General features: G+C 42.0%; 1 protein-coding gene across 1 annotated transcript in view; it reads right to left on the minus strand.

Annotated features, from left to right (window-relative positions):
• The window catches only part of LOC149153279 (uncharacterized), a 260,627-nt gene that overhangs the window by 83,062 nt on the left and 162,570 nt on the right, over nt 1-14,995 (minus strand). The window contains exons 8-9 of the mRNA XM_089443765.1: nt 3,466-3,524; nt 3,253-3,330 (exon numbers count right to left, since the gene is read on the minus strand). Coding sequence (XP_089299891.1) covers nt 3,253-3,330; nt 3,466-3,524 — 137 coding nt within the window. The remainder of the gene's footprint in view (nt 1-3,252; nt 3,331-3,465; nt 3,525-14,995) is intronic.

The raw sequence follows: 14,995 nt of genomic DNA on the forward strand, positions 1-14,995 counted from the left end.
ACCATAAAGAACAATAAGACAAATGACACAAGATGTAGTCGATCAACCAAGGCCAAAACCTCTCCAATCTGAGAGGAAAACCCCTTCTTATATAATCTTCAATTGACGAATTCCAAGACCTAGACCCTTGACCCAAAACCCCTCCAATACCAAGTCAAAGCTTCTTCTTGATGAACTTCAATTCCTTCAAGTCAATGTTGGTCAAACTTGTTCCACAACTTCAGATTTCGGCCCTAGCTCAGAATTTCGACTCACTGTTTCAGACCTGCAATTCCGAATTCTTTTGCAGAAACCCTAGGTCACACATGTGGCTTGAAAATGGACAAATTTTCCTCCTTTCTTCTTCGCTTGACTTGACTTCCCTTCCTTGATGATTCGACTTGCTAGAGAGACCTTCTTTGACCCAAAAACTTCGACTCTCTTGGAGTGACTGCAATTCAGTATCTTCTGCTACAAGATGATGCCCTAACCTTCGCAAGTGTGGAGGAATTTAGCCCAAAATAGATCTAAAAACTCAATCTTTCTTCTCTTCCTTTCGTCCTCCTCTTACTCGCACTTCTCTTCTTCCTTGATCGAACTTGAGTGAGTTGTAAGTGTGTTCTTGAATGAGACCGAGTGCCCTATATATAGGCTTCCAGTCACTTGATATTAGGCCGACTTGTCACTATCTTAGGCCGACTTGTTTAGTAGCACTTGACAAGGTCTTGGAGCATCATTTTGATTCTATTTTGACTCAGATAATTTCTTTTAAAATACGTAACATGCCCGAAATGGGTCTTTCATATATGACAATGACTTAATCACTTGTAAACTCAATGACAAGCCCTAGGAGCTCACAATGGGAGCTTGACCAAAAAAAGATTCTCTTGAACATGAAACCCATGCCTCAAGAACAACACTAGTAAGTTTATTTTCTCATTACATCAAATACATAAAATCATGATTACATATGTCATTATGAAGACCAAACCTAGTTACATATTTCAACAATTTGAAGGAGATCAATCAAGCATCCAAGGAGTTTGATGAACGAATAAAAGAAGACCATAGAAAAACGTAGAAGAAAAAGAAAATGAGATAAAAGGTGAAACCGAAAATCTGAGTTTTGGGCTACAATCCCTCACACGTGCGGAAAAGTTAGGGCAACACTTATTGTAGCAGAGATCGAAATATTACAATCATATTGGGAGGCTGAAAATAGATATCAGAAGGATTATCTTGCAAGCCAAATTGCTAGAGAAGCAATGGTCCAAGCGAAGGAGAAAAGAGGAAAAATTCACCATCATTATCTTACACATGCCAACTAGGGTTTATGCAACAGAAGTCGAAATTGCAGTTTTGAAGCAGCAAGCCGAAATCTAGAAGAAATAAGTTGATATCTAAAGTCTAGAGCAAGTTGACTTGGGTTGACTTTGTGGAAGGCAAGCTTATCAAAAGGAGAAGTTGACTTTGTCTTGGAGGGGTCTTTGTCAAGGGTATTAGGTCATGGAATTCATCATCTGAACATTCTATAAGAAGAGAAGAATTCTTGTGGGTTTTCCTCTCAAGAGGAGAGGTTCTGGCCCTGGCTTACAACCTACATTTTGTGTCCTCTTGTCTCATTGATATTCATTATTTGGTAGTTGTTTGATGATAAAGAACACAATATTAATCAAGTGAAAGAAGAAGCTAATAACAAGAACATCAAGTTGAGTAAAAGAACATCACAAGCAGTTTTCAAAGTAAGAGAAATCACCTAATCTAGTTGCCCTAGATTTCCCAACAATTTGCAAATTAGAATTTGGGGAGAATCTCATGTAGAAATTGTCCCTCTCTGGGCTTGCGCAGGGGTCACTAGTAGAGCTTGCACAGGGGCCAAGAGAAAAGTAGGATTGAGGGTTAAAGGGCTGGAGAAATAAGGGGAAAACTTGAGGAGGAAATTATGTCAGGAATTTTGTAGGGATTTTTGGAGGAAATTTGGGAGCACTCTACAGCAGTTATCTAGCAGTGCATACATGAGAGGAGATTGGGGAAATTTGCACTATTTTTGTGGGCTTCCCGGAGAGTTGATTTGGAGCCAAACCCTTTCTGAGTTTTGTTGGGCTTGATGAAAAAGGGCACTAGCTAATTTCCTAGAATTTTCTGAGCACATCTAATGGCAGATTTCCCATTTCCTATCTGGCAGCAGCAGCAGTAAATTCTTGGGCCAATGCAGAATTTGGAGGGGAGCTTTCCCACTTGGGCATCATAAATACAACCTGAGTTTTGCCTTGCTTGTTGTAGCAAGCCCAGGTTCCTCTATTCCTATCTTTTTGTACTCCATTCTGCTCAGAAATAATAAAATGGCTCAAAATTTTGGTGCAATTTCTTGTGTATTCTGATATATTGTGTGTTCAAATTTTGGTTGTTGTTCATAGTTCATGTTTTTTTTATTCACTTAATATTTCCATTAGGAATATTACAGTTGCGCATTCAATTGCCATGATTTCTGTTAATAAAATTGCTGGTAATGTCTGCTTTAAGTTGCATATCATACTGAGTCAGGATCTTCATTTGCTATATGCTAAGTACTACTACAAATTGTTTGTAAAATTGCTCACAAGCAAACTGTTAGTCGAAATGTCCTTGAGAAAGTTAAGTGCAATTGGCTTATTTACGAATTAATTCGATAGGGACAATACAGTGTTCCAAAATCCATTGAAATTTACTTAAAAGAGACAGTACATCATGTGCATGCATTTTCTATGAAACAAACAATGAAAACACAAGGGATGTCACTTAAACTCTTATTTCAACTTAGTCTTATATACACATGATCAAGAAAGATCAAGGTATGGCGTGCATTGTACATAGATATTACATCCACTTATCTTGAGAATTCAAAATGGGATGCCTCTTATGTAGAGATTCTATTAATTTGTAGGTCGGTGCATATCTGTTCACCCAACTAATTAGGACTTTGAATTATATATTCATGCTAATGACCTCGTTACTTAATTCGTGAGCCACAAATGAAGTAATTATATCATCATCATATACTAATTCCATCAACCACGTGTGAGTAACTAAAAGACAAAAACAGACTAAAAGACAAAATAGAAAAGTCAATATTTTGGAACTTACAAAGGCCTGAGTTAATTTTCTGGGCAGTTGATAATCAAATGTGCAAAAACACAAGACAAGATGCTCATTGAAGTTCCTTTGTGCCTCTACAAGCTATTAAGGTTATGCCTATCAATCAATCAATTGTTAAAATTCTGTTTTGAAGGCCACCTGAGTTGATGAGATTGAGTAAAACAACGCCGTCGTTGCTTCACTTTCTGCTATAGGTGGTTCATCCCAAAGAACTTCCTACATTTCAACCAAATGTGAATACAAATTTCAAAAATTTTGAAGCTAGAATGTCTTCAATAATATAATTTTACTTTTAAAAGGGAAAAAGAAGGAAATAGATATTATAAATAAACAAAACCAAACACAATATACCTGCACTGACTGGCTTAAGCCCCTCATAAGAGCAACTTCAATAAAAATGAGGGGCTCACCTACATAAATAGTATTTCATGTCAGAAGACTATACCATTCAAAAATGGAAATCATAGCTAATTTATGAAGTTTTCTAGAATTATAATTCAGATGTACCATATTTTGTGTGTACTTAGAAGAGCGCCCATACAATGACTTCTTCCAGGTAATCAACATTATAATTTATATACAAAGACTTTTACTTTGTCACCAACTCACAATATAAACTAGAGATGTGTTTGTGATCAATCTATGTACTTATTTTATTAAGCAAAGTAACAGTGCATTGGCTCTAGTGTCATGATCAAATAGCATTGAAATATATTTGTTTCAATATTGAGTCCTGTTACAGCTCAAACTCTCTCCTAGAGGGTAAGATCCTAACCCCAACAGGAAAGCCTAGAGGCAACTCTTAGGCAAGCCACCCACTATCACCACAATGGCCTTGCCCCACTCTTTAGACAACAGAAAAGTTATCCTAGTCAAGGGGGGGATCCCTAAATGTCAAGCTAAGCTAAGTCATTGAATAAGGATAGGAAGTTCTGTAACTTGGCTTGACGGTGATTTACTGATTTTACACACAACTCAATCTGAAAGAGGAAGGCAAGTTTAAGTCTGTAAATAATAGATCAAATCACCAATTATCAACAAGCCTTAAATAAGTTGAATTAGACCAAAATGTTTATTCATGAAAGGAAATTATGTTTGGAAAACTCAAAGATAGGACTTGCTCAATTAACCATCTGGCATCAATGCTATCAAGGTGTGAAATCAATTAAATAATGAAATGTGTCCATACAAGTAAGGCATTAGATATTTTATTCACCACATTCATAAACTTGAAGGTTTGTGATCATTATCAAGAGACCGTTCCAACATGAGATCATATGGCCATAAGTCTAACCCTGTTTTAGGACATCAAGGAGTTATGATATGTGTTTGTTTAAATGCAAAGAATAACCATGAAATTTACCAAGCTTACTGCAGTTATACAAGACAGTGAGGACAGCAGAAGTAGATGTGAATTCAACACATACATATGACATTCAAGATTCATTCAATGATCATGAGCTTATCACCATTCATAACATGTGAATTAATGCATTATCTGGACAGTTTTTAACCACAAAACAGTGATCAAATTGTGTAATTTAGCACATATCAGAATGTGAAATTAAGGGAATTGAACAGTGAACTATTCCATCAGCATGTTAGCACACTAACCCACTGTAAGCCTGTATATTTGGGCAGATTACCCTAACTCAAAACCAGAGATCCAAAGTGCAGTGAAAGCATTCTGAGCATTGACATATTCAAGTATTAACAGCAATATCCAAGCACTTTGTAAATGGTTTAAGAAATGCACGAGCAGTGAGATTATAATTCTTTTGAAGGCTTAAATAAGTGTCTCAAATTATGCATTAAGAGTGTGTTATTTCAGGCTTGTAAGAGACCATACATCTGCATATAACAAGCAATTAAACTCTCAAACAACCCTAAAATCAGTGAGACATTAGCACTATGAGCCAAGTCGTTCAACAGTCTCATGCATCAATTTAATTAAGGATATATTTACAATGATAATTGTGCTTAAAAATCTCCTCTTTCTAGACAAACAACTCAACCAATATACCCAAAACAAAATATCACAGCAAATAAATTCAACCAATATAACAGATCTGTTTATTAATACCACTGTAAAATCCCTTCTTGCTAAACAAATAACTCAACCATCATACCACAAACAAAAATACCACAGAACTCAGCCAATATGTTCTGATCTGTTTTATTATCTGACCTGGAATTACATGCTGGAGCAGATGAGTTACAAAAATAGAATTCTAGAAGCCCATAAATAGCCATGGCTAATGGCACGATTTGTTGGGTAAATAGAAGATGATGACAGCATTGAAATATCCCCTTACACTGCTGTATATTACTATACTGGAGCAGAATTGATGGCTGGTTCGACCCTCCCTTTTGAGTGTGATATTCTTAATTAGCTATGGCTAATTGGAATATTCAATTTTGTTCAATTTTTGCCTTCTATAGTTATTTGTAAATAAAAAGTGAGGAAGGGGGACATAACTCACTTTAGAATAAAAAGTCACTTCCTATGTAGCACAACGTTGTGACTTAAAGGGGAGCCAAGGAGGCCAAAGGGGGATGCAGAAATGGAGCCCACGCAAACACATGGAGAGACCGCGCAATAGGGAAGAACACGTGGCAAGAGGAGAAGCACGCAGGAGGAGGTGAGCCTAGGGATTGTGAGAGGCAAAGGCTATAAAATAGAGAGGAACCCCCTCATTTTGGATCATTTAGTTATGAGCATTTGTGATAGTCATTTCGACTTAGAGCACACTGGCTGTTTAGCTAGTCTGTAGCACTGTTTAGTGCATTGAGTGTCTCCGTTCGGAGATCTCACCCTTAGCCCCGGGGGACTTCGAGTGCCTGCTCGGGCAAGGTATTTCCATTGGCATTTCAGCAGTAGATACTTCAGCATTTCAGCAGCAGTTTATTAGCATTTTGGAGGACTGCGCAGCACTGAGAGAGGGACATAGTTCTGGGTTGGTGCTGGGAGATAGAGCAGGGGACGCAGTTCACTTGCCTAGTGCAAGTAGAGGTGCCATCTTCCTGATCACCTCCTGTACTCATTTTATTACTCGGTATAATACAATGGCTTAGCATTCTGTCTGCATTTCTTGTGTATCTGCTTATGCTTTATTTGATATATCGTATCATTGTTATTTGTATCTCTTGAGCATTCTCAACTATTATACCACTTGTGTGTTTCTATTATACTCTTAGACAGAGTCTGGAAAAGGCCAGATAGCCTCCAGATTTCGTCCTCTTTTTTAGAGGCGACATATTTGGTAAATGCCCTCCCAATCCATCTCTGGTTGGAGTTTGCTTGTGTTTGAGGTATATTCCCGATAAGGGATATTACAGTGGTATCAAAGCATGGATCTGGCTCAGCCTGTGGAGCTAGCAATCTATGACACTAGGAAAAAAATCTTACATTTGTTACAGAGGTAGGAGGTACAGAGACACTGGACGTAGGTTGGAGAATACCTATGGGGAGGGAGACTGTGTTCCTATGGTGGACACAGAACAGGTGGAGCCTTTGGTAGACGCAGAACAAAGAGAGCCAGTAGTGGACGAAGAACAGATGGCCGACGAGGACGGGAAGAGATTTGCGGATATGCTCCTCAAATCAGTGCAGGACCTGTCGAGGCAGATTGAGGTGATGGGGCAGAGATTCACGGCAGTAGAGGCTAGACAGCATGAGAGCCCACGAGTTTTTCAAATTGGTAAGGGATTAGATGCATCCCATCACTTGCCAGAGCAGCGTGATATTTCGCAGCAGGTGGCCTCACATGCCCCTACATGCTCTACCATGCCCACTTTCTTAGGAGCAGACACAGGGGCCGCAGCCCAGCAGGAGGTAGAGCCCGGACATATGGGTGATTATTTTGCAGAGTACCAAGCCTATGGGCAGGAGTTCAGGGAAGCCCTCTCATTCAGAGATTTTGTTCAGCTCCAGCGGGATAGCAAACCCCGCGACCATCACAGGGGGTACCGGCATTACCATGATGGCGACACCCACCGTGCAGCGAGTAGATTCCACTTGCCTATGTTTGATGGCTCATCAAATAATTCGGCAAAGTCTTGGGTGGAGAAGTTGGACATTTATTTCTAGCTTAACCAAATGTTGGAGGCAGAGGCCATCAAGGTGGCAACATTGCATTTGGATGGCGAGGCCCAGGATTGGTGGTTTCATGGGATGGTTACACTCGAGCACTCTACAATGACGACATATGTTGAGTTTACCAGGAGATTGATGGAGCGATTTGACTAGAGGGATCCAGAGCAGCATTTTGTTGAGCTGACAAGGCTCAAACAGACAGGGAGCCCAGAGACCTACATTGCAGATTTCTTGAGGGTCTCCGTGATGGTGCCAGACCTATCCAAGGCATAGAGGGTCTATATGTATGTTGAGGGGTTAGTAGAGCCACTTCGGGGTTTAGTCTGATCCACTAAACCAACCACACTCCAAGATGCTATCAGTAGGACCTGGGACTTACAGGATGTCTTACCCAGGACCCGGACACCTTACCCCCAAACTCCAGAGACAAACTTTTCAGTCTAAGGGGAAGGATGTGAGGATTCCTCCTCCAAAGGGGAATCCAAGACCAGTACAGCTTGACGACGATGCCAGGAGGGAGCTAAAGAAGAAGCAGTTGTGCTTCACCTGTCAGAAGCCATGGGCACCACGACATAGATGTGCTGCTGGCAAAGCACATTTTATTGAGGTCTTCTCCGAGAGCAGTGGAGAAGAGGATGACGAGGAGGATGTGGAGGCAGGAGATAGCCATGCCATACAGGGACCTTTGCCACCTCCACCACCAACAGTAGGTGGTGCATCTTTTGCACCCACCGGAGGGGCCCTTGCAGCGTTGTGAGGAGTTCCCAAGTATCTGACGCTACGCGTACGAGGGACAGTATGTGGCCAGCGCGTATCAATTTTGGTTGACAGTGGGGCAACCCACAACTTCATCGATGCACAGATGGTTGAGCGGAGAGGTATTCAGATAGAGAGCTTCGATGGGTTTTCAGTATTGGTCCCAGGAGATCAGACCATGACGTGTGCTCGTTATGTCCCAGAGCTTTCAGTGACGATGGGCACCTACACATTGACTGACCACTTTTTCGTGGTCGATATTCCGGACACCAACATGATACTGGGTGTTCAGTGGCTTATTACTCTAGGGAAGGTCACGACGGATTGGAAGACCCTAGAGATGGAGTGGGATGATGAGAAGACAGGGAGGCATGAGAAGATACGGGGACAGCACACATATCCACCTCAGACTGTGTCGGCTCATCGGATGGAGGCAATCTTCCAGAAGGGAGACATAGAGTGGGCAGTGGAGCTGCGTGCATCAGAGGCAAGGACTACAGGGCAGATGGTACATCCAGAGATCCAGTCCATCCTTGATCGGTATGCCATAGTGTTTGGAGAGATTCCACTAGGACAGCCACCGGATCGGGGGTTTGAGCACACTATCGAGCTTGAGCAGGGCATCCAAGCAGTGATCACCACCCCCTATAGGCACCCCAAGGCCTATCGGGACGAGATTGAGCGGGCTATCCAGGAGTTGTTGGCTCTTGGGCACATTCGACCGAGCACGAGTCCTTTTGCTTCTTCTGTGGTGTTGGTGAAGGAGAAGGACGGTACGCTGAGGATGTGCACTTACTATAGGGCCCTGAACAAAAAGACCCTGAAGAACAGGTACCCCATACCCAGGATCGATGAGTTGATGGACGAGTTGAGAGGGGCACGTTTCTTCTCAAAGATTGATTTGAGATCCGGGTATCATCAGATTCGCGTGAGGGAGCAGGACATTCCCAAGACCGCCTTCAGTGTCACTATGGGCACTTTGAGTTCTTGGTTATGCCTTTTGGGCTAACCAACGCCCCAGCCACATTTCAGTCCTACATGAATCACATCTTCCGTAGTCACTTGAGGAAGTTTGTATTGGTATTCTTCGATGATATTCTCATTTACAGCAGGACTTGGGAGGAGCATCTCTAGCACATCGAGACAGTATTGCGTAACTTACAGGAGCAACAGTTCTATGCCAAACTCTCCAAGTGTGAGTTTTGGTTGAGGGAGATGTTGTATTTAGGACACATCATAGGAGTGGACGGAGTGAGAGTCCATGAGGAGAAGATCAGGGCCATTAGAGAATGACCGAAGCTGAGAAATGTGACGGAACTTCGAGGGTTCATTGGCATTTGTACCTACTACCGGAAGTTCGTCAAAGGTTTCTCACAGCTTGCTGCACCCCTGACAGATTTGATGAGGAAGGGGGCTTTCAGTTGGCCAGATATAGCGCAGCAAGCCTTTGACAGGCTCAAGGAGGTTATGAGCAGCTACCCAGTGCTTGCGTTGCCAAATTTTACGCAGCCTTTTGTTTTGAGTGTGATGCGTCGAGAGAGGGGATCGGCGCAGTCATGATGCAGGGAGGTCACCCTATAGCCTTTGAGAGTCGGAAGCTCCTTCCGCACAAGAGGTTGTACTCTATATATGACAAGGAGATGTTGGCTATCATGCATGCATTAGCTAAGTACCGGCAGTATCTGGTGGGTAACAGGTTCAGGGTGAGGACTGATCACAACAGCCTCAAGTTCTTTTTGGAGAAGAAGCAGCTACAGGAGAGGCAGCAGAAGTGGATCAGCAAGATCCAAGCATATGACTTTGACATTGAGTATGTCAAGGGTAAGAACAACGTGGTAGTAGATGCCCTTTCACGTAGACCAGCCACGTTGTCTCTTATGAGCTTGGATACAGACTGGAGGGCTCGAATCTTAGTAGAGTACTCCAAGGACAGGTTTGCATGTGAGATTCTGGACGGACAAGTGGCAAATGACAAGTACAGGGTGATCGATGAGATCATCTATTACAGGGATCGGATCTTCTTGACTGAGGGGTCACAGCTCAAGAAGAAGATACTCCAGGCATCACATGACTCACCATTGGTAGGCCATCAGGGGTTTACCAAAACCTACAGGGCCATCAGAGAGAGGTTCTCATGGAAGGGCCTCAAGGAGGACGTACTCCAGCATGTCAGGGAGTGCGATGTTTGCCAGAGGAACAAGGGGGAGATGAGCCATCCCGCGGGATTATTGCAGCCTCTTCCCATTCCGGAGGGGAAATGGGAGAGTATTTCGATGGACTTCATCACAGGGTTGCCCATGGTACAGGGCAAGGATTGTATCTTTGTCGTCGTTGATCGGCTGACGAAGTACACACATTTCTTTGCCATATCCGCACATTATACAGCAGCACAGGTGGCCAAGCTGTTCTTCAGAGAGATCTTCAGGCTACATGGTCTTCCTAAGACCATCGTCAGTGATAGGGACAGTCGTTTCATGGGCGGGTTTTGGCAGGAGCTTTTCCGGTTGGTGGGGACGGAGTTGACACCGAGTACTAGTTATCAACCACAGACAGATGGGCAGACAGAGACAATTAACAAGTGGCTAGAGGGCTACTTGCGTAACTATGTCAATAGGCAGCAACGAGCATGGTTGAGGTGGCTACATCTAGGGGAGTACTGCTACAATACTTCACATCACATGTCCATTGGTATGTCACCATTCTATGCCTTATATGGGTATCATCCTTTATCTTTTGCTGACATGATGTTTGGTGATAGCAAGGCTCCCAGAGCCAAGATTTGGATCCAGGATATTCTCCGAGCTCTCAAGGATAACATGGCTACAACACAGAATCAGCAGAAGCTGTATGCCAACAAGGGTTGGGTGGAGAGACAGTTCGAGGTAGGGGACATGGTCTACCTACGATTACAGCCATACCGACAGTTGTCACTAAAGCAAAAGGGGGCTGAGAAGCTCAAGCCCCGCTTTTATGGGTCGTACAGGGTGATACGCAGGGTTGGATAGGTTGCATATGAGCTGGAGCTGCCCCAAGGCAGCAAGATTCATAACGATTTTCATGTATCATGCCTGAAAAAGGCATTGGGGCAGCAGGTGACAGTGACAGATGAGCTACCACCCATGGATGACGAGGGGCATTTGGTATTGCAGCCGGAGGCTATCATTGATACCAGGGAGAGGCAGCTACAAAGTAGGACGGTCTGGGAATTCTTGGTGAGGTGGAAGAATTTGCCGGATGAGGATGCCACTTGGGAGAGTGAGAGGATCTTGCAGCATCCATCACTTCAGTTGCTTGAGGACAAGCAACATTTTGCCGGGGGAGACTGTGATATTCCTAATTAGCTATGGCTAATTGGAATATTCAATTTTGTTCAATTTTTGCCTTCTATAGTTATTTGTAAATAAAAAGCTATGTTGCTAGGAAACGTGGGTTCGGGGACGGGAACGGGGACGGGGACGACATTTTTGGAAACAAGGTGCGTGGGTTCGTCGGGTAATATAATAATATTAGATTTTAATAATTATATTTTATAAATTTATAATTTATAATTAATAATATATATGAAATTTGAATTTGTATATTTTTTCAACTTTAAACAAGAAAAATTTAATGATAATCATTTAAACATGCACATCATTGAACATTCAACATTGACATTGAAATTTCAAAATTTATCACCAAAAAACTGTTCATTGTTTACATATTAACATGAATCATGGTATGGGACAGATTTTGTCACACACAACTGACTGAGATACACTAGCCAAGTTTCCTACAAACTCAGGAGTATGCTCAAAAATCCTAAAGTATTCTGCGTTCTCAAAGACTCAACATTTTAAACTTTATTTTATTGGGCTGCCTTGTGTGTTTGGTGGGACAGCAGTGAAATATATGTTGGCAGCAGCCATAATTTATACTTTAATGTAGCCACAAGCCTTAAAAAAAACCACAGAATTTATATGTTAATGTAATGATTCAATTTTTCAAAAATTGAAATATATATACTATATTATATATACTATCAACTGTTTTACTTTTTCCTGAACAAATTCTGAACCATTTAATTGGATTTTGTTGATCCATGGTGAAATTACATTGCAAGGGCAAGCAACACCATTGTTAGAGGGTAGATAATGAACTGGCTTGAATGTTGTGTAGATGATTGAGTTGAATACATTCTCACTGAACAGTTTATATTGTAAAGAATAGCACAGAGCTATATTCAGTGTATGAATGCATTTATGTAATGCCATTCATTAATGCAAAAAATGATGAAGATTTTCTGTGCTTTATTAATCTAATTGCAACTATTTCAGGTTAAAAGAACTAAAACGTATACTTCTCATATTATAGTATATAGTATAAAAAATTAAAAATTTAACAAGTTTGGGCTGAGTAGAGCTAAGTTTGTGGCATTGTCATGTCTGTTTAGGGCTTCGGTTGGGTACAGGAGTCTGCATAGGGAGGCCGAGGTCTGTTCCTTAGTGAACAGTGAGCTGTTTTGTGTAAACAGTGGCATGAATCAAGCCCTACAGCTCAGCGTTTGACAACAACAAGGAGGAGGGACTATGCCGCAGCTGTAGGAGGCAAATTGAGTGTATAAAAGTGGACTGACAATTGTGCCTCATGTTGCAAACAGTCCGAAACAGCAAGAAATTGTGACATTCATTCCGGCAAGCCTTTAAAAGAACCCAAAGAACCCAACTCGAAGAAGCCGAAGAACCCAAGAATCCAAGAACCCATTAAAGGAAAAGAACCCAAATTTTTTTTTTTAAGAACCCGGTTCTTCATGGAAGAACTCGGTTCTTCTGGGAAGAACCCGTACCCGAATCTGGTACTTGGGTGCGGGAACCCGGGACGGGTTCGAGAACCGCACCCTCGGGTGCGGGAACCCGTGCAACATAGATAAAAAGTGAGGAAGGGGGACATAACTCACTTTAGAATAAAAAGTCACTTCCTATGTAGCACAACGTTGTGACTTAAAGGGGAGCCAAGGGGGCCAAAGGGGGATGCAGAAATGGAGCCCACGCAAACACATGGAGAGACTGCGCATGAGGGAAGAACACGTGGCAAGAGGAGAAGCACGCAGGAGGAGGTGAGCCTAGGGATTGTGAGAGGCAGAGGCTATAAAATAGAGAGGAGCCCCCTCATTTTGGATCATTCAGTTATGAGCATTTGTGATAGTCATTTCGACTTAGAGCACGCTGGCTGTTTAGCTAATCTGCAACACTGTTTAGTGCATTGAGTGTTTCCGTTCGGAGATCTCACCCTTAGCCCCGGTGGACTTTGAGTGCCTGCTCGGGCAAGGTATTTTCATTGGCATTTCAGCAATAGATACTTCAGCGTTTCAGCAGTAGTTTATCAGCATTTTGGAGGACTGCGCAGCACTGAGAGAGGGATGCAGTTTTGGAGGACTGCACAACACTGAGAGAGGGACACAGTTCTGGGTTGGTGCTGGGAGATAGAGCAAGGGATCAGCCCTTGCAATTGGAGAGTTTTTGGCAAGGGTTTCAGGCATATTTCTGGAGGGTTGCATTCAGTGGCAACGTAGAGCACTGAGAGACTGCGCAAAACCCCAAGCGGGTGATTTTCGGGGGTCGGCCATTCCAGGAGAGATTCTGGGTTTTTATGGGTTTCTTGAGTAGACTCTGATTCCAGTGTTTCAACGTTTTTTGAGGAGGAGAGCAGCCCCAAATCCTCATTTGATTTCTAACAGCAGTAGCAGCAAAGCAGTTTCCCAATAGCTTGGACACAGATCAGAGAGGGTCCATTCCTTCGCTATTCTGGGTGTATTTCTTCACTTGCCTAGTGCAAGTAGAGGTGCCATCTTCCTGATCACCTCTAATACTCATTTTATTACTCAATATAATACAATGGCTTAGCATTCTCTCTGCATTTCTTGTCTATCTTCTTATGGTTTATTTGATATATGGTATCATTGTTATTTGTATCTCTTGAGCATTCTCGGCTATTATACCACTTGTGTGTTTCTATTATACTCTTGGACAGAGTCTGGAAAGGGCCAGGTAGCCTCCGGATCTCGTCCTCTTTTTTAGAGGTGACATATCTGGTAAATGCCCTCCCAGTCCATCTCTAGTTGGAGTTCGTTTGTGTTTGAGGTATATTCCTGATAAGGAATATTACAATGATCCCACGGCCCAACAAATGATAGCTCAAACTACTGAGAAAAAAATGGCAATGGATATGGCGGCAAAAACCTAGGCTGAAACTAACGACAAAAAAATACTCTCAACTTGCTGATAATAACTAGTATGGCCTCCTCAAGTGATCCCATGGTTTGGCAATGAGTAAATCGCACCCCTATTTCCCACACGAACTAAAGATGGAAAATACGACCTCCAAAAAAACCCACGAACTCTGGTTGTAGCGACAACCTAGCAATGAGATGAATCTTCAACAATAAAGACCAATGAAAGAACTAAGTGATCTTTCCTTTTGATCGACTAGTGTGGATTTATTTCACCACAAAAACCAATTTGCTCAAGGGTTTCATCCTTAGCACCCCAAATGATCAAGGAGGATCTTCACTGTTGAAATTGTTAACACATGAATAGTTCCAAAACAGCGTTGTACACAAAAGATGAACTCATAAGAGTTTGGTAAAGGTGAAAGTATTCAAATTTTATGACTAATATTTTGGAGCTTAATGTGCTCATGTATTATTCATTTTAATTTTGTAAAAGGAAATTGATTTAATTATGAGAATCCAACTCATAATCAGTTTCCTAGTCTCAAGGAGAAGTTGAGAGTCTCATGGGCTTGGTTAAATGTCTTATGGACATGGTTGGGATTCTGTCTCATTTTTATCCCTTGACTGGTTGTAGATCTGCATTTTGTGGATTTGGTCTTCTTGGTTTCTTGAGTTATTTTCAAATGGAGAATTTTAGAAATTCCTTACCTGATCTCTTTGGAAAGAGTTTTTGAAGTGAGAGAAATTTTTGAAATCTTGTTCAGGAGTATGTTATAAACGCTTTGAATAAGCATAAGTAGGAAAAAGGTCTTGTTGTC

This window comes from Pinus tabuliformis, chromosome 9, assembly GCF_031772625.1.
Source record: "Pinus tabuliformis cultivar Carrire ecotype Pingquan chromosome 9, CPIR1, whole genome shotgun sequence".
NCBI lineage: Eukaryota > Viridiplantae > Streptophyta > Pinopsida > Pinales > Pinaceae > Pinus > Pinus tabuliformis.